The 20,853-nt window shown below is 41.1% G+C and overlaps 2 protein-coding genes across 4 annotated transcripts in view; both read right to left on the bottom strand.

Annotated features, from left to right (window-relative positions):
* Positions 1 to 6,390, bottom strand: part of VTA1 (vesicle trafficking 1) — an 88,722-nt gene extending 82,332 nt beyond the window's left edge. The window contains exon 1 of one of the 3 annotated variants that reach the window (XM_038395319.2): positions 1,949 to 6,390. In XM_038395319.2, the coding sequence (XP_038251247.1) occupies positions 1,949 to 2,057 (109 nt within the window). In that variant the 5' untranslated portion in view covers positions 2,058 to 6,390. The remainder of the gene's footprint in view (positions 1 to 1,948) is intronic. The other 2 variants (XM_043511113.1, XM_043511111.1) reach the window with 2 other exon arrangements.
* Positions 6,391 to 7,032: 642 nt separating this feature from the next.
* On the bottom strand, positions 7,033 to 20,621 carry GJE1 (gap junction protein epsilon 1). Its single transcript, XM_043511482.1, has 4 exons — positions 20,533 to 20,621; positions 13,218 to 13,344; positions 10,984 to 11,166; positions 7,033 to 9,845 (listed from the first exon to the last, which is right to left on the bottom strand). Exons 1-4 carry the CDS (start codon positions 20,619 to 20,621, stop codon positions 9,447 to 9,449), a joined length of 798 nt encoding a protein of 265 aa, XP_043367417.1. The 3' UTR covers positions 7,033 to 9,446.
* Positions 20,622 to 20,853: the final 232 nt, after the last annotated feature.

The following is a 20,853-nucleotide window of genomic DNA, read 5'->3' as shown; positions in this document are numbered from 1 at the left end:
ATACTCCTGAAAACTTATATTAGATTTCAGAACAAATATATAAATCAAGAAAACGAGAAATGAGTATTGGTTAATCATCAAACATTTCTGCATTTAGTTTCATCAGAACAAAAACCTGCACTTACTTGCTTACATGAAACTCTATTATTTGTATGACGTAGTTAGACATTGTGTTGCATCTGATAACAAAAAAGCACTTCAGGAGCTAGCTAGTGCTTCCTGTCACACACAAGATGACTTTGTGTTGTGTTTTACTAGAACCATCCAGCAATTATTATTACAAACATCTAGTTTTCCTGTTATTTTACAGATGCCTTATTCAACTTCTTTATTTCCTGCACACAAATAATATGCTAATACAGTAGTAGAATATCAAGAATAGGATCATTCTTGTGCCTCTGAGTTGCCTATGTTTTTCAAAACACTGCATTTTCAGTTCACCTCTGTATACAAAGAAATACTTTATTAAATCATTGGTTAAAAAGCTCCTTTCCCCATTCATCCATCCTGAAAATATAGTACTGCAACTCCAAGAAGTTACCTCCAGATAAAATTATCTCAAAGGGAAAGAATAAGTCATTCAAGAGACAGAAACAGTAGACCTAAAACTTAAGTTGACCTAGCTATGTTGCTCAGCGATGTGAATAATTCACACCCCTGAGAGATGTAGTTAGGCCAGGCTAAGCCCCAATATAGACACCGCTTAATCAATGGAAGAATTCTTCTGTCAACTACTATTACCTCTCGAAGGGGTAGATTAACTACAGCAATGAAAAAAACCCTTCTGCCATTGTAGCAAGGGTCTACACTAGTGAAGCACAGCTGCAGCGCTGTAGCTGTGCTGCTGTAGTGTAGACAAGCCTTAAGAAAATATAAATTCCCCCCCTTGCTGAAAATGAGCGAGGGCCATTCTACAGTACAGTACTACGTAAGTGCAGCTACACTGATGCAACTGCGCCATTGCAACACGTCTGGTGATGCGCTATGCTGACGGGAGAGCACTCTCCCGTTGGCATATACTTCAGCAAGAAACATAAGTTATGTTGGCAGGAGAGCATCTTCTGCCGACTTAGCACTGGCGTGAACAGCGCAAAACTTGCATCCATGTAAATTAGATTGACTTGGGCTGTAGCGTAGACCTGCCCTTAGAGAGAGGAAATGTCAAATAATAACAAACGAAGATTTTAAATATCTAGAAAGATACACAAACACCTGCCTCAAAAGATGAGGAAAGTGTACTGCTGAAGGCAAGACAAAGCAGCAGCAGAGCTGGGAACAGAACCAAGCTCTCCTCAATCCTAGTCTGTTTCTCCATTTTAGGAGTCTACTTTTATATTTCAAAGGCATTTGAAAACTTCCATCACTGATTTTTTAAAATCCCTTATTAAAACTATTCCAACTTCTAAGCAAAAACAAGGAGGAAGACTTGGGGCTCTATAGAGACTAACAAATGTATTTGGGCATAAGCTTTATAGTGAGGTGACGGTGGTGCCACGAGGTGGTATTTTGCTAGACGTTGCGTCTTGGGCATTAATCACTGAGGGTTGGAGGGCGACCCAAAAATAGGTGCTCCCTTAATTAAAGGCAACACTAAATTTGGAACAAACGTTAATTTATCGCACCGGATTACAAGTGGACACATTTAGTCGTGGTACAAAACGATTTATTAGATTAGTATTCTTAACTCCACCCCCCCCCCCCCGGAAAAAAAGTGGTCTGTCCCGGGAGGGGGGGGGGGAGGGACGACGCGGGACGCGGCCTGCCCGGATTGTAACTCGGGTCGGGCCTGCAGAGCAGGATCCACCGAGACGCGGGCGCAGCGGGCTGTGGTCAGAAGGGGCGTTGGGGGCGGGGCAGGGGACGCAGTCACGGGATGGGGGCGTGGCTATCGGGAACCGGTCGGTGAGGTGGGGGGCGGGGCTCTCGTGGCCGTTGCAGCCTCACTCACAGTAATACGCCACCACCGGCTCCCGCTTGTCCAGCTCCTGCCCGGTTCGCAAATGATGCTGGAGGCTCCTGAACTGCTCCGGCAAAGGAGGAAAGGCCGCGGCCGCCATGACGCCCCAGTCGGACCCGCGGCGGCAGCAGCAGCGCGCGCAACAACAACTAGTACCACGCCCGCCCCCTGCGGCCCACTTCCGCTTCCGGTGCAGCCGGCGGGCGGGGGCGGGGGCGTGGAGCCTCGCTTCTGCAGCAGCGACACCTGGTGAGCGGCGCGGGGAGCCGCTGCCGCCTGCGGGCCGAAGTGGCCTAGTAGAGCGCGCGCCGGCCTGGGAGTGGGAGGCCGCGCGTTCGAAGCCCAGCGCGGACAAGAGCCTCCCTTTGTCCGGGAGCTTTAGAAGTGGGGCTAGCCTGTAGCGTAGCCTGTGGGCGCCAGTGCAGCCTCCGCAGGCCTGTTCCTAGCCAAAAGGGGAAGGCAAAAATTGCGGCCTCCTCCACTGTGTTGATCCCCCTGTCAAATGGAGTAGAGCTGCTTAGGAGGCAGCTGTAATAATAAGGGAAGCCGTGGGTCCGTGCACAGCTTGGCGTATCGCCACGTGGCTGAATGTTGCTCTCAGTGGCGTTGAGGGGTGGAAGTGACTTGTTAGTGCTGTGTACCCTTCCTGTCTCATCGTGGCTTTTCCTTCCTCTAGCAAACAAATAGCACAGTTCTAACCCTGGAAGGTGTAGGTGGCGCTATGAGGTTTTCAAAGGCACAAAAAGGTAATTGGATGTAAAATTCCCAGGGACAGTCAGTCCTATTTGTGACTAAGCATCTCCCCTCCAGAGTCGATCTCTAGAGGATGTATAGGTTAGTTTTATTTGAGAACAAACCATAGGACAATAGTCATTACCTTTATTCAGAACAGTTGAGATTTAGCAAACCATACTATGGCAGGCTAGCAGATTCACCAGCCTGGGACTGCATTCCTAGTGGACCTACAAGCTATGCTTCTTAGGAAATTTTTCCTTCAAGTCTTCATGCCTCCCCTGTGGCTCTTATTTGGATATGGTGGGAGAGGACGGGGGCAAAGGGAAACCTGGATGCAAAGCTGCTTAAGAAATGGAGCTTGTAATTCACTGTAAAGTGGGCACTTTTCCTGGAGAACCTCTGCACTCTACAACCCCCTTCAGTCATCTCCCCTGTTGCACATTTGAATGGATTTTTTTCCATTTATTTTTAAATGGTTAAAAATGTAACAAAATACATGCTTAAATGTGCCTTGAGTTGGAACATGGGAGGATGGAAGGGATTGAATATGATGGAGTGGACAGGGGATTGGATGGGATAGAAAGTTGTGAGGGGACTGGGGCATTGTGGTATTATGCTGGAGGTTGGGTGGACCCCAGCAAGCATGTATTTGATATATGGGCAATTACATGATGTCACCACCTCATTGTAACTGCTGGACCTACAAGCTGCCTTATATTCAGAATATATGAAGGAACTGTTAAATGCCCATTTAGTGATAATTGAAACAATGAAAGTCATTGCCCAAAAACTAGACTGAATGCAAATGCTGGGGCTGGGGATTGTTTTGATTGCTCTATGTGTGTGTGTCAGAAACAGCCAGAGAAGTAGAAAGCCAAAGAGAGCAAGAGGAGAACTTGTAGCATGACCGTGAGAGAAAGCCAAGAGAGAGCTTCTGGGGCAGAGTAAATTGTCTGGAAAAAGGCTTGGAACTGTGAATAAGGAAATTCCCTCTTGTTGTATGATTCCTATTGTGTTCCAGAAAACAGAACTTTGTGTACCTTTTTTGGAAATAAACAAGATTGCATCAAAGAAATACCTGACTCCTTCAATTTCTCCTCCTAATAGAAACAACCTGTAAGACCCTGAATATTGGCTAATTGCTCTGGCTAGAAAGGGGTAACAGTGGGGACAAACACCTAGTGCAGAAAATGGAGGCATGGAATAAAGGTGCAGACAAGGGTTTGAAGAAAGCTTCAGGTAAGGGCATAAATAAAAAGGAAGTATAAAAGGTGTCAGGGAAGAGAGGTCTGATGGTTTGGAGGACCAGGAGGGTGGGACTTGGGGGATGCTCAAATCTGGGATTTCAGAGAAGGGCTGTAAAGGTTACAGACAGATATAGCAGAGGGAGGCATGGAGAACAGGGAAAGGGTGTGTGTTTTTTTAGGTTACACTTTAAATGCTTAAAGTTGTTTAACACTTTCAATATGGATAGAAGTATTTCCCTCTATTATCTAACCCCTCAGGTCCCATATAGCTATAATTCCATACACACACACACTATATGCAGATGTGTAGGGCCCTACCAAATTCACAGTCCATTTTGGTCAATTTCACAGTCATAGGATTTTAAAAATCATAAATGTCATGATTTCAGATATTTAAATCTGAAATTTCACTGTGTTGTAACTGTAGGAATCCTGACCCAAAAAGACATTGAGGGGGCGGGGAGGGATGTCGCAAGGATATTGTAAGGGGGTCGCAGTATTGTCACCCTTACCTGTGCTGCTGCCTTCAGAGCTGGGCCCTCAGCTAGTAGCTGCCGCTCTCCAGCAAGCTAGCTCTGAAGGCAATGCAGAAGTAAAGGTGGCAATACCATGACCCCCCCTACAATAACCCTGTGACCCCCCACCTCCCCCATGTCCCCTTTTGGGTCAGGACCCCATTTGAGAAATGCTTGTCTTCCCCATGAAATATGGTCTTTTGTGTGCTTTTACCCTATACTATACAGATTTCACAGGAGGAGACCAGATTTCACGGTCCATGATGCGTTTTTCACGGCCACGAATTTGGTAGGGCCCTACAGATGTGCAAAGAGGGAAACTGTACTTGGTGTACCTCATAACATCTGTTAGAGCAGGCTGCCCTCTCTCAAACCCTGCACGCTAATTCCATTTAAACCCTTTTTCCTCATTTTAGAAAACAAGGAAATTCCCTCGTCTGCCCTCTTACCTCTCCCCCCATCACCAAATACCCCAAACTTTGTTAATTTGAAATTAAGTTCACTCAATAAAGATTTATACAATCTGAAGAGAAACTAGAGCAGGTTATTCAAGAGCATATATCCAGTTTCTCAAAGTTGTCCTCAAGCCCAGAACCTTTATTCTAACCTCAGCAAGATCCTAGACTGTTCTGTTTCTATCTAAAATATTCTGAGGCCAGATCAAAGGTTGTACAAGTGAATATAATTTTGGGTAACTGGATGTGTACATTTTGGGTGATTTTAAATTAGAATAGAAAGAGAGTTTGTTGTGGAGACTGTCAATCTGTGCAGCTGGACATTATAATTGGGTTGCAAGGCACATGAGCTGTGGTTGGTGTGGACGTTAATGTTTAATTATTTCCTTAATGTTTGGCAACTATATTGATAGAAAATCCAGTTCAGCAGCCTTAAATACAAGTTAAAGTTTTTTTTGTATGGGTGATTTATAAGATTTCCCCTGGCTCTGGATTTCAGGCATATCTCACGGCAATGCCAAAAAATTTTCACCTGTGTTCCTGGTACTTAGTGTTGCCTTGTTACCTCCAGAAGAAGGCAAGCAGCGAAGGCCTTATAAATACATAATAATTGAGAGCTCCTAGCAATGTAAGATTCATTCATCAGGAATTGCCGACAACCTCCACCCCACGAGAAAACTCAAGCCTTGCCAAGACTGTTCAAAGTCAAATCTCCTATAAAGCCCCAGCCTCCTATGAAGCTGGTCTCCCTGCAATACAACTCCTGCAGACAGAAAGCCATGGGTACCCTGTCTGCTGTCCCTTCAGGATGAATGCTTCCATGGCTACAATAGCTTTTGTAGTTTACACCTCCCTACACCAGTGTGAGTGAATTGGGTTTATAGTGTGACCTTTATAGCGACCAGATTATTGATAGACCTTCACATTTTTCATTCTGTGCAGTATTTATCTCAGATCTTGTGCAGTAATACATTTCATACATGGAGATGTATTTACATTTTAATGCATGGGAAAGGAGCACTCCAGATATCCAATTAAGAGTACATCTACAACATTTGCTGCTTCCATTTACATTAAGAAAATACTTGTCGCCTCTGATATAATATTCTTCAGAATTATACTTAACTCTGAGGCCACATAAATCACCTTCACAGAGGAGCGAGCCTATGTAAAAAGAGTTTGAAAATGGCTTGAGAGATGCATTCCGGGCCCAATTCTTCACTCCTTACTGAGGCAAAACTACTATTTAGTTCAATGGGAGTTTTTCTTTATTAAGAAGTGCAGGATTGCATCCTATAGAAGGAAGATTATTAAGCAACTTAACCCTTAGAGCATTACATACAACAGCTTATGTATTGAACAAATTACCTGTAGTGTTTAGAATGAAAGCTGGTGGAAAATCTTATTTTCTAGATCAAAGTGTCTCCTGTTGGTGTTGTAATGATACAGTTTGTACAGATTCATTGAATAAATTTATTTTCTTGTTAAAAATAGCTGCTTCCTGTAATAATTTCAAAAAATAAAATAGAATATTTTGACTACTATATTCTGACATTTTATACACTACTTCTCATGTCATGAAATAATGTAAATATAAAATGAAAACAATTTGTTTTGAAACAAACATTCAAAAAATTTTCAAAAATGGATTTGTTTTAGAATGAAAACAAATTTCAAGATGTCAAAATTTCTCTCAAAATTCCAAGTTTTGAGTATCCTAGGCCAGGAGATGCTGTGGCCTAAAGGCTGGGTAATGGCCTGTGGTTTATAAGACTTGAGTTCAATTTCTGGCTCTGTGGAGGGACTGCTTTGTGAACTTGAGCACTTTTCTTTGCCTCAGTTTCTCCATTGCTAAATGGGGATACTCATACTGTCCAGCTCTCCTTTGCAAAGCACTTTGAGATCTATTGATGAAAAGTCCTATATAGAATCTAGGAATTATTATTTGTAATTTACATGAGGTCAGCTGGTCTATTTGGAAAGCATTTGAATTTCATCACTTAAACAGAACTATGAAACACTAGGGAAAAACACTGACAACATTGTAATTACTGATCTATATTTCATATACAGAGATTAACTGGATTGTCAATAGAGTCACACATTTTTGTATTTTTATACATAAAGAGGTTTATTGTACCCGAGATTACAAATTTACTTTGGAAAGAACAGCATATGTATGTATATATGTAAAAAACAGCTGGATGGATATTTGATATATACAACAAAAATAAGTATATACTGACCAAAGTACGTTATATTAGGCAAGCAACAAACAAGGGCAGTCCCCCCGCCCTTGTTGTATTTCAAAATATCAAATAAATAATTGTGTTTGGCCAAACATATTGCATTCATTTATAATATTAAGACAAGAAAAATATCACTTGTTTCCATGGGAAGAGTCAAAAGATTAATCTATAGTACAAAAACATATTAGAATTTAGGATCTCATCATTAGCCAGCTCATAAAACAAATAGAACTAGGTAACCTGTACACAGTTTACATTGGTATGAGTACAACAGCGACCAAATCCTGTATGCTTTACTCACTTGAAGTCACTGGGACTACCTGTGTGGATCACAATTACAAGATTTGCACAAACTGAGCCTGTTGGGACAACTCACATGAATAAAGTGAACAGGATTTGGCCTCAGCTTACTGTAAAAGTTGTATTTGGATTCCCTACAGAGATTTCAAAGGTAAATTAATTTTGGAAGACCCTTAAGCCTGTACGTTTTATAGCAACTTTTGTCTGCTCTTGTTTGTTAACTTTTAGTTTAACTGTCTTTTTTTTTTTAATAAGTTAAATTTCGCAAATAAGTTAAGCTTTTCACCCCTCAGTTTATTCTCAGCGCTATGAGCCTCATCCAATGCCCACAGAAGACAATGGAAGGACTCCCATTGTCTTCAGCAGGCACTGGACCAAGCCCTAAGGTCAGTTTAATTCAAGAGAATGTGTCAGAAAGTCTCTTGTTTTGAGACTTCATCAAAAATAGGCACACTGGAATATGAAATTGAGGGTTTTTTTTTATTTAGTTCCTATGCACAATGATGAAGCAGACAAGACAGCTTAACTTTTAGAAATCAGAACTGAGTGGCAAAAAATCTCCAACAAACAAAAAAAAAAAACCTAGGTGATTACTAGCACTCTAACTGTAAACACTTAAAAAGGAAAACTACCCCTTTCTTTCTGTCCAGTCTTCAAGAAACAAGATTAATTTTCATGTTAAAATTTCCATTAATTATGAGATGGAAACTGGAGTGCAAGAGAAGATAAGATATTTTCTATAGAAGTCTAAGGTGTGTAAATTATAAAAATACATTTAATACAGGGAATATTTTTAATGCACAGAATATTTATGATTATTTTTATTTAACAGTATATACTGCCAGGGATAAGTAGAAGTGGCGGGCAAAAAAACAAACAAACAAACAAACAAAAAACAACCTACAAGGCCCAGTCCTTCAGGCCATACTCAGGCAAAACTCTCATTGAAATCAATGCATGATTGGGCCCACAAGCAGTAGTGTCATCCTGACAGCTCTTTTGAAATTTCCTGTTAAAAAATTAACTCACAGAGCCTGTTCCTCACCTCACCATATAATGAATATGTATGAATTATTAAATGCTACATATCTGAGGCAAGTTTGGGATCTGTACACTTTTACTTCATAAGTAAGTATGAGCCATAAATATAAGCTCCGATTCATTACAAAGAAAAGGAAGAGGGGCTAAGTTTTATCTTAAATATAAAGATGAGCAGGGTAGGGGATTAAAGGAAGCTCAACGCAGCTTTTGTTTTTAAAAGGGAATTTATATCTAGCCCTGGACACAGATAAAATAGGTTTGGCTGTTAGAAGCTAGGTTTAGACATTGGTTCATACTAAAATCACAGCACAACCAGGAGTCTTAGTGAAGGCCAGGGATATGGTTGTTCAGGAATCAGGTTGCAATGGTAGAGCTGCTTGAGAACATTTTAGAGCATTTTCTTGTACCATGTCAGGCATTACAGAAACATTAAAGCTCATTCCATGAGCATTAAAATTCATTGAACCAAAGGTTAATCATGAGAGCATTTACAGTTTGGAAAGGCTTTCCCCTGCAGATTAATAATCACTCAATTTAAAAAATAAACTTGTTCAAATGCATTTGTGCAGTTAAGTTACAAGTTCCAACAAGGGATAAGGGGGGAAAACAATCAAACAAAACCCCAACTCATTCCCCCCATCCCCCACCAAATTGCTTTAAATGGCATCGAAGTGGCATTCATTCACATGTGTAGCTTCAATCTATACATGCGAGTAAGGATTATTCACATAAGTAAATACCTTTTGGATCTGGCCCTTAGTTATATATTTGATTACAGTAATATAAAAAAAGTTCATGTAAGGGAAGTTCCTATACAAAATTGCAGAGGTGTACAAAAAGTGGTCTTTGTTTCACACTGAGATCTCTATTGTTCATAAAAAACCCACCATACACAACAGTGAGAACAGACAGCACATAAGTGGGAATAGTTCACTATGACAACAGGGTCACTGATTATTTAAAAAACCCAGCCTCCTACATAATATCTCAAAAATCTCAGCAACACACAACACCACTGTAATCACAGTAAAAGTGTACATAGCAATGAGGAAAATTGTCTTTTCAAAGTGTTCTGGCACCATGCATCTGGTAATATTTATCTTTTTGTCAAGGGCTCCTGCATCACACCTGTAGAGTGGGTTCACTTGGAAGCCAAAGAGATGACTTTGAAGCCAAAAAGCCACAACTTCAAGGACAATCCTTAACAGAACAGAGAGGAGGATATAAAAAACAGTATAGGTGGGCTTTTGGAGGATATCTTCCTGATCGATGTTTCTACATGCAGCATAAAGATGAAACACTGCTCCAGGTACCAGAACAGTCACTAGCTGTAATGCCCAGAATACCTAAAGGGTAGCAGAAACTTTGCTGTCAGATCATGTACAAACAGTTAAAATAGGCATTCATCCAAATTTCTTGTAAGAAGTTTTTTTCTATTTATGATATACATTAAAAACGGTTAAAAGATCATTTAAGATGAGAACAATCACCATTACATATTATTCCAGTTTTACAGTTCATTTGCATGTAAACATTCATTTAATTGAAGAATGGTATGAATAAAGTAGGTTACAGTCAATAAATCCTGGGCCTGTAGTCCCTTATTCACAGGAGTTGTCCTTATTTGTCTGGATAATTCTAGCTATAGACGCTTATATGGCCCTTATCACCAAAGTATGAGGCCCAGATCTTCAAAGGTGTTTAGGCTCCTAACTTCCACTGAGTTCAGAGGGACTCAGGAGGGAAGTGTTAGTTAAGAGCCTTTCCAGATCTCAGCCTGACTGCTTCACAATCACTGACGGATTTTATCTTCATAACACACTGTGAGCAAGTTAAATGTTATCCCTATTTTCTTTTACAGGTAGACTCACTAAGGCAGATGAGGGGACCTGCTGAAAGTCATAGAGAAAATCTGTAGCTGAACCAGGAATCAAACATAGTTCTTCTGAGTGTCAACTATCTACTAGGCCCACCTTCCTGTTTGTTATATAGTCACTGGACTGATCTAGGTGAACAAGGATGACTACACAAGGGGTTACAGAATCCGGTCTTATTGTCTACAAATATTTCCAAGTTAGAGAATGCTAATTATAGTACATTTATGTGCTGATCCTGCAACCTTTATTCACATGAGCTGAAATCAATCTGACTACTTGCAAGGGTAACGATGGCTCATGTGAATAAAGATTAAAAGATTAGCCCCTTACTTTGTCACAAATGGAAGTTTATTACAGAAGATTATGTTGCACTGATGTTCAAACCAGTATTTCTCAACCTTTTTAATACCAGGAACCAGCTTGCTGCCTTCTTAAACTGTGTCAGGGAGAGCTCAGGAACTGGTGCCAGTTGTTGAAAAACACTACTACCACTTTCTGTTTAATTACTACTCTTTATGTAAAATGGGAAAATGGAATTTACTTTCATTTTATGAACCTTTTATCTATTTCCTAAATAATTGATTGTTTCAACTAAAAGAAAATTTACCTGAGGAGTTATGGGCCTGAACTGGTTGTAACAGAAGAGATTAACCTCCCTCTTGTCTGGCTCACAGCTGAAATGCAAGGCCTCATTTCCATAAACTGCAAAGCCCAGAACTCCAAGGAAAAACATTTGAACTGAGCCAAAGAAAAGGGTATGGAACTGACCAATCACTGTTGGAAGCCTGAGCTGTAACAGTCGCAGGATTATGCAGCGGGAAAGATAAAGGCAAAGATGAACAAAAGTTATTCTTCCAGTTTCAGGTTACCTAGAACATTTATTTCAGGTTTCAAAAACTCCCTTCTCACTCTTTTTTTTCTCCTTTTAAAAATAACTGTTATACAAAGGGTGTCGTGTACATTAAACCAAAAGGTGGCTTGACATAAAATCAAAGTCCCTGTTATTGTTAGGGACTGATTTTACTTACTGTTTCTAGTACACTCTCGTTTATATTGTGTCTGTCAGTTATTCTGCTTAACAGCTATGCTTTCGTGATTTCAGTAGTGGCTTTACAGATCAGCTACATTCATAAAAGTCAGTATTCTACAACTACAGACATGTCAGGCTGATTGAAAAAGAATCCTTCAATAAAGAGTCAATCCATTTTTATTATTCTATTGATTAAATTAAGATAATTTAATATTTAGTATCAGAAATTAAACACATAAACTTCTCAAAAGTGGCTTTGCTAGGAACTAGGCTAGGAAACTTTACCTGTTTGCACTATTACTTTGAGTAGTAGTGCTACATCTTTATTTTCTTTTAGGAAAACATGGATTATGTAGTTTTTAAAGTCTGCCTTTTCAGAGAATGCTATTCTGTTCCTCCATATTTCATTATCAGAACTTTCATCTCCACCCATGTATATTTGTCATGATAAAGAAAGCACATTATTTCCCCAACACCTCTCCTTTCATTATTTACTTAATACTCACACATTCTTCATAGAAGTTCTTGATGTAATTTAAAGACATGTCTTGGAAGATGTTATCCTAGTGCAATTGTGGCATAATTCATGCCCCTCATTGCCAATTTGCTGTCATCAGACTCAGTCTGATGATATTGCTCTCTCATGACCCTTGCTGTACAAAACACTTATCACTGCACATTTCACTTTTTATCTCTGGGGCCCCAATCAACCTTACTCTTTCAGGGGAAAAAAAAAATAAAAAGGCCAAACAAAAGCAGGGTACATGTGGTTTGCCTAATAATCCCCCATGAACGCAGTCAGCAGAAACGTGCAACATCATCACACAATAGACAAGGGAACGTGCAAGTGGCAATGAGCTCCCAACATCACTGTGCTACTTGAGAACGAAAAAAGAAAAGGAGTACTTGTGGCACTTTAGAGACTAATGAATTTATTAGAGCATAAGCTTTCGTGAGCTACAGCTCACTTCATTGGATACATTTGGTGGAAAATACAGAGGGGAGATTGATCAATGTATTTTCCACCAAATGCGTCGGATGAAGTGAGCTGTAGCTCCGAAAGCTTATGCTCTAGTAAATTTGTTAGTCTCTAAGGTGCCACAAGTCCTCCTTTTCTTTTTGCGAATACAGACTAACACGGCTGCTACTCTGAAACTTGAGAACGAAAGTATCACAAAAAAGTGCCCCTCGGGGGGGTTTCAATCCCGGTGGGCTCCCATGATGAGATACCGGAGTACAGAGAATGAATGAGTCTTTCTCACAAAAAGAAAAGGAGTACTTGTGGCACCTTAGAGACTAACAAATTTATTAGAGCGTAAGCTTTCGTGAGCTACAGCTCACTTCATCGGATGCATTAGGAAATCAGTGAAAACTTAGGAAACACTGAAGCATCTCAGGCACAGGGATCTGCCTAGCAAACAGCCCCTGGAAGGGACTCTCTTCTAAAGTGAAATCCTGGGGTGGGCAAGGCACTCGTGGTAAGCTTACTTCTTACATCTGTGTTCTCCCAGCGCCTTTCTGCTCACTCTCAAACAGGAGTTGCACTGGCCCTTCTGATAGTCCCTAATAAAATCCTCCCCATTTGCTAACACGCTCCTCCTCCTTACAGTCCGCCCCATATTTCACCTTTCCTCTCTCTTTAGCCCCCCTCTAGCCTGAGCCACCCAGAGAGTTCACGTGGGGGCTAGGAAGAGCAGCGCAAGGTGCATTTTCCCGGCAGCACAGCAGCCCGCGGGCGCAGAGCCAGGCGGGGCCTTTCCCTTTCCCCTCCTCCATTGGAAGCCACCGCCGCGAGACGGTGCAGCAGGCACCCGCCGCAGCCCCGGCGTTGGGCTCTTGGGGCGCCCCCTTCGCTTGGCGCTTGCGCCCCGCGGCAGCCACGGGGCCCGGGCAGGGAGAGGAGCGGGGAGCACCCGGGCAGCGCAGGGAGGGAGCCAGCTGCGGTCAGCGCGCCAATCGTCACCCGCCGCCTCCTCCCTCGCTCCTCGCGGCCCCGTCACGCGGCGGGGGCTCCGGCGCGCTCAGGCTCCAATTGCGCTCGTCGGGGGGCCGGGGGGAAGCTGGATCCACCGGCGGATTTGCGCCTCCCGGCGTGGCCCATTCCACCGCTCACACAGAGACCGCTTTGTCCTTCGGCCTCCCAGACTGAGCGGGAGGGCGGCGCGTCCTTGCCCAGCCTATTGCGAGCTCTCCCTGGCGAGGCAACCTCTCTGGTCAAATAATTGTTTCTAGCGCTTTGTTATAATTATGTAGATTCTGGGTAACAGTGTCGCTGTTTCACTGCTCTGCTTGCCGCGCTCCAATATCTGCCACATGCGCATCCCCTTTATCTGATTCATCGTTTTCTTAACGGATAGAAAATATAACGAATGAAGTCCGGTGCTGAACGGAAATTATGTTTGGGTGGTATTGAGGACCATCCCGGGAGGCGGCAGAGAAGAGTTTTAATATAAAAAGGAAAGTTACACAGCTTTGCCCTTTCCATATTATAAATATATTTCCGAATTTCTTAACTTCACATTGGCTTCTTAATATGATTTAAATGACAACATTTGCTGCTCAATCACTTAATTTTTTTAAATAGGTGAGTGAAATATAGCAGGAACTGGTAAATAAAACCATAGTTGAATACATGCCAAAAAGCTTCGGATCTAAGCCCTTAAATTCAATTACACAAAAACTATAAGTCTTTGAATAATTACTGAGTATAAGTAGTAGTATTTATTATTTGCATAGCACCTAAAGTGTGCTACATAGTTTAAAGAGCATCAGAAGGAACACAGTTCCTGAACGGGTCACAGTTTTAAGTATAAGATGTAATGCATGATCAAACATTTTTACATATCCTAACAAATGAATTTTGAAGAGGAGACCAGAGAAAGGAAGGGCAGAATGAGCACAATGAGAGACGGAAGGTGATCACAGACTTCAAAACAAGGTGTTTTTAAACAGGAGTATCGCGTTGTGTCACTTAAGTGAGTATGGGATGTTTATCCTCCTCCAGTTTTGACATCTCAAACAATGAACACTTACTTGTTTGCTGAGCTGATGTAAAATTGTTCTCACGTCTGCTTTACACTCACTCTACATAAAAAGAAAAGGATTCCTTGTGTCACCATAGAGACTAACAAATTTATTTGAGCATAAGCTTTCATGAGCTACAGCTCACTTCATGGGATGCATGTAGACATGTGGATATGCATCCGATGAAGTGAGCTGTAGCTCACGAAAGCTTATGCTCAAATAAATGTGTTAGTCTCTAAGGTGCCACAAGTACTCCTTTTCTTTTTGCGGATACAGACTGACACAGCTGCTACTCTGAAACCTGTCACTCTACATAGGTGCAAATAATGACACAAGCTGCTGGGCAAGCCCTGTGTTTTTCTGGATATCCCTCTGTCCCTTCACTTTCCCCTCCCTCTCTGCCAAATCCCTTAGTTTAGTCTTCTTCAACCCCTTTCCCTTAAATCCATCTCTCTCCATAAAATATATTCATCCACCCACTAAGTATTAGTGATAGAAGCAGGTACTATCTGACTGATCTTGATTTGCACTTAATTTTCACAAATGGGGAAATAACACCGGGGAGGATTTTTTTGTTGTTGTCTCAATTTCCAAGCAACTGCAATGGTACCAGGCCTTACAGTTTCCTTTACAAAATACCATATTCTTGTTCAAGTTTGGCCTAAAGCATTTCTTTTTCAGAAAATACCATGTCTAATGTCCATCAAAGAAATTAAAATTGGAGAAAAACCTGATTGAGGATCCTCAAAGGCCATCAGAACAAGATCTGGAAACTTGGATGTTCTTGGTTCATTTTTGGAGACTAGTTACCTCACAAATAATATCTTTTTCCAATACATTTTATTAATGTCATTGCAATACAGTCTGTAATGGCTACATCTACACTAGGAGCTAGAGGGGTGATTTCCATCTGGCATAGATATACTGGTGCTAGCTCTCATCCAGCTAGCTTTATAGTAGTGCAGCAGTGGTAGCAAAGATTAATGATGTCCAGTACATCCCAAGGGATCCTGGCTGGTTTGTTCTCCCTGTGGCTAGCCCTCGGCCCAGCTCCCAGTGCTATTGGCTACACTATTATTTTTAGCATGGTAGCTCTGAGAGCTAGCTGGAGTATGTCTACAGGAACTGGGAATCACACCCTTGGCTCCAGATGTAGAAGTAGCAAGTGATAATATTCTGGGTAATATAACTTCCTAGCTGTTACAATGATGTGAACAGAAACACACCAGTCATTAAAATTATTTTGCTTGGATTACTTTGGCTGCTGCAACAAAAAATGACTCAAAATGAGGACTCTCTAGTCTCCATAAGAAGATGATTCCCTAACACTGTTGCAATTCCATACATCTAGTCCATATTCTGTCCATAGTTTAAGTCTAGTTAAAGCATTTTTCTCTTCATAATGACAATAATCAGTATCCAGTGAATGTCTCTCATTAAGAGGAATTGTCTTTTTGTAGGACATTGTGCTTTATGCAATATTTTGTGCTTTGCTTTGACAATCTTTACAGCACCAGTGTCTGTATTAAGTAGTAACTAAATGGGAAAATTGTTCCATCGTAGCCACAGAGCAGTTAATTTTTCTATCTTATATTAGCTAGCATTTTTGGACACACAGAATGTGACTTACAGGTTCCCTCTTTTTTGGTGATGTAAATTCTATATTTTTGAGCTCCCTACCCTGGTGGTAGATCATAAGCAGTATTATATATTAATTATATTATATTTTATATTACGATCAAAACTTATTTCAGGGAGTGTTGCATGTTTGATGAATTGTGAGCATCAGTGGTAATCTCCTATATGTCAAAGTTCACATAACATTTATCTCCAGTAACTTTTTTGTAGACAGTACATTGGTAGTAGCATTTTTTCCATTGATATTTCTGTTAATTCAGACTGCTGTTTTAGAACTGCATGGAAGCATTCATAAACATTTCTTTTGATTCCGGTATTCTAGTTTAAAATATTTGTCAAAATTGATACGATTTCATGAAAAAAAATGGTTTTAGTCAAAATGGCAAAATTTTCCAACCAGTTGTACTTAAAGACATGCTCTAGTTCAGCCACAGCTATTAGACTTGAAGTCCTGTGGCCTGTATTATGCATGAGGTAAGACTAGATGATCACAGTGGTCCCTTTTGCCTTAAAATTTCTGAATCTATGAAAACTGTGTGTAACAAATGTTCCTGTACTTTACTTAATTTTTGATTCTGTGCTAAAATTTCCATAGTTTAAGATAAGGAGTACTTGTGGCACCTTAGAGACTAACAAATTTATTAGAGCATAAGCTTTCGTGAGCTACAGCTCACTTCATCGGATGCATTCAGTGGAAAATACAGTGGGGAGATTTTATATACCCAGAGAACATGAAACAACGGGTGTTACCATACCGACTGTAACAGGAATGATCAGGAAAGGTGAGCTATTACCAGCAGGAGAGCAGGGTCTGTTTTTGAAGTTTTTTTGTTGAAGAATTGCCACTTTTAGGTCTATAATCGAGTGACCAAAGAGATTGAAGTGTTCTCCGACTGATTTTTGAATGTTATAATTCTTGACATCTGATTTGTGTCTATTTATTCTTTTATGTAGAGACTGTCCAGTTTGGCCAATGTCCATGGGAGAGGGGCATTACTGGCACAGGATGGCATATATCACACTGGTAGATGCGCAGGTGAACGAGCCTCTGATAGTGTGGCTGATGTGATTAGGCCCTATGATGGTGTCCCCTGACTAGATATGTGGAGAGAGTTGGCAACGGGCGTTGTTGCAAGGATAGGTTCCTGAGTTAGTGTTTTTGTTGTGTACAGACTCTAACGAGAGACTGCTGAATTGGAATTAATTTGCAAACTGGATAAAATTAATTTAGGCTTGAATAAAGACTGAGAGTGGATGTGTCATTACACAAAGTAAAACTATTTCCCCTTGTTTATTTCCCCTCCTACTGTCCTTGTAAACTGCTGGAAATGGCCCACCTTGATTATCACTACAAAGTTTCCACACACACACATACACCCCCCCCCCCCCCCCCGCTCTCCTGCTGGTAATAGCTCACCTTTCCTGATCACTCTTGTTACAGTCTGTATGGTAACACCCATTGTTTCATGTTCTCTGTGTATATAAAATCTCCCCACTATATTTTCCACTATATGCATCTGATGAAGTGAACTGTAGCTCACGAAAGCTTATGCTCTAATAAATTTGTTAGTCTCTAAGGTGCCACAAGTATGCCTTTTCTTTTTACAGATACAGACTAACACAGCTGCTACTCTGAAACCTGTCATAGTTTAAGATGTAATTTTGTCCAAAGATGTATCAGTTAATGCAAGAATACTTATCACAACCAGCAGTCATTATCTTCTGGGGAAAACCTCTGAAAAAATATAGGAACACATCCTCACAAAGTCTATATGGTGGGTCAGTAACAAATTTATGACCCTCAGAACAGTTATATATGTTTCCCACTGCAAAAGCAATAGCTCTTTTGTAGTAAAAAAGCCATACTGTACATCCAGAGATTCCACAGAGATTTCTGCAGGCCTGTTACTGACGGTCTCTGGTAAGTGATGCCCTCCCCACCACTCACCAACTGCTCTCACCCCCAAGATGTTAGTCTTGATTCAGTTTTCCCATATTTTTGCTATAGCCATGTAGTTGCTCATTGCTGTCTATGTTGACGTTACTTTCTTGGATTCGTAACTTCTGTCACCAGACCACTTAACTTTCCTTCTGGGCCCTGAATACTGTGTCTTCTCCACTACTCCTCATTCTTTATCAAGCAGCCTTTTCCTTTTTCCTCTAGATTCTGTCTGTCATCTGAAAGTAGAATTCAGAATTCAGACTGTTCTTCCAGTACCTTAGTACAGGTTCCCCTGAGGTCTCCTTTTTAAGTACAGGTTCCCATTGGAATCTTTTACTCTCTTAATTCTTTCTTCTAGAGCCATATGACTCAACCTAGGCATCACCTATATGCCTGCCATAGGCCGTTCCATTCCAACCTGACCCCATACTCCACATGCCCCGTTGAAACAAATCTATCTCTTATCAACATTGCACTGTTCAATATTTCTACTCTGTCCATAATAAATACCCCATAATTCACAACTATGCCACCTTTTGCCCCTTCCACATTTCTTCCTTCATTGAAACTTGCCTGTTCCCTACCCCTTGAAAAATGTGTGCTCTATTTGCAATGCATCTCCTCTCACACCCTTCTCTGTTGCAAAGTCTCCTGCTTACTTTCTCATATATCCCTGCTGCTATGCATGCTTTCCTGACCCCAGGTCCTGCTCTCCCCTGCACATATTGCCATTGGTTCACTCTTTCCATATTCCATGCACATGCTGCTTAGCTTTTGGATTCCTTTGTCCCCCACACATTACCCTAAAACAGGTAGCTTCAGTTTAATACAGACCTTTTAAAAGTCAATCAAGGGGCCCATGGGTGGCTTCTATGTGTCTGCCAGTACTAGTCCCCCGGTGCCTCTGGTCTCAGGTCTGCTCCCTGAAAGTGGATCCTATTTCCCCATTTATGTAGCATCAGTCCCAGAATTTGCTGGCTCACTAGGAGTGGCTGGATGTGTTCTTTACTGACGCAATGAAATATGAAGCCTTGGGAGCAAAAATAGGCAGGATCTTGCATGATACATACCTTGGATATGGATTTTGGCAGCTCTGTGGCAACACAACATGCTTGGATCTAGGTTTATTTGGTGCAGTAGATGCAGCTGGATGTATGCTCTATTTACACAGTGGAATGTGTGTGTATGGGGGGGAGGGAGATGAGGCGCCAAAATTGGCAAAATGAATCTTCCAACTCTGGGTTTTGTGGCACTGGAATATACCAAGGTCTGCAACATTTGGTGTGGTAAGAGTTGCTGGACATGGTCTGTATTCAGGCAGTAGAATTTTGGGGCCTGGGTGCAAAAATTGATAGGGTCTGACACATTCCATGTCCTGAATCTGGGTGTTTCATAATGAGTGAGTATCCATAATGCCTCATATAGTGTTAATGTATACATTTCACAGTGGTATTAAACAACAGTGAGACATTAATTTCATAAAAGACCTTACTTGATACACTTATATAATCTAGTAATATGTACACAATCAGTTGATTCAATTATTTATCATCTGAGGTTCAGACCCAGCAATAGACTATCTCCCCCACATGTGAGGTTGATGGCTTTGTTTACCTTTTATGTAAATTTACCTTTATTGCCTCTGCCTGACGACCAGGCAGGTCAGACAAACCAATACATATTCCTTGTCCAGGGCAGATTGGGCTTATGCTTGCCCAACTCATTTTAAGAATATAATTCTAACACATATCCATAACTCTTTGTACAATCCTATACAAACACCATGGAAGAATATTAATGATCAGAGTTAAGTTTTCCAAAGATATCTTATATGACACCTTTTAAATACAGATTATGACAACAATGTGTTAGGTATAGTGAGTATGCCTGGCCTGACAAGAGGTGCTGACATAGGGTAGTGAGCTGCTGATGGGTCACTGTGTCACATATACCCAACATGGAAATATAACATTTTCCAAAAGTATAGGCCCACAAATTAGCACTAGCACTACAACTGCATGCACAAGTCATGCAGAAGAATAAATAGGCATATAATTAGCCATTTGAAAATAACACTCTAGTAAGAGAGCACACAACCATGGATATGCTTTTCACATGTGTTTCAGCTCAAAATCATAACACACAGCTCAGGTACCTAGGCTAGCATCAGTCACATTAAAAAGCTATTGAGCTGTATTACACAGAGGTTCTCCAGTCCAGTGACCAGAGTAGCCTTTGCAGTACCTTTTGCAGCCCTCAGCAGGGAAAGAACTGGAGGATCCACTCAACAGTAATCCCCCAGTTTTGCATCTGTTCTATCCCTCACCACCCTCACCCCACTCCACACACACACTTTTTTCTCTATCTGCTGTAGCAGGACCACACTGCAATATATTTCATGGTTGGAGGCGGGCTGGGGGGTGGGGCTGATTTGACCCTTTACGCTTGTGTAATTGCACTTCTCCTTTTTGGAAAGCCAGCCATGAATGCCAGGTGAACTATTGAACACAGGAGACTCGTACCGTTTGACAGTTCTGAGAATTAAAAACAAAAGACCAAAGTCATATTCCAGTGAAAGTATTAATGGCATTTTTCTAAAGGTTGATGACATCTCTGGTAATTAATCTTCAGTTTTCTTGCTTCTCTAAGTTCCTGTTACATTTTTATGATGCCACTTGTAACATCTTTGACCTCTCAGCAGCTGAGAGAAACATGATAAATATTAATTTCAACAAAATTACACATTCTGCAGACTCCTTTATTTCTATCACATATTTCCAGTTGTCCAGTTCCACAGAGTCAGATTATGCTCACACACACCTCAAACTATGACAAGATACCAG

Source organism: Dermochelys coriacea, chromosome 3, assembly GCF_009764565.3.
Source record: "Dermochelys coriacea isolate rDerCor1 chromosome 3, rDerCor1.pri.v4, whole genome shotgun sequence".
NCBI classification, from domain to species: Eukaryota; Metazoa; Chordata; order Testudines; family Dermochelyidae; genus Dermochelys; species Dermochelys coriacea.
This window is presented reverse-complemented; position numbering and strand designations above follow the sequence as displayed.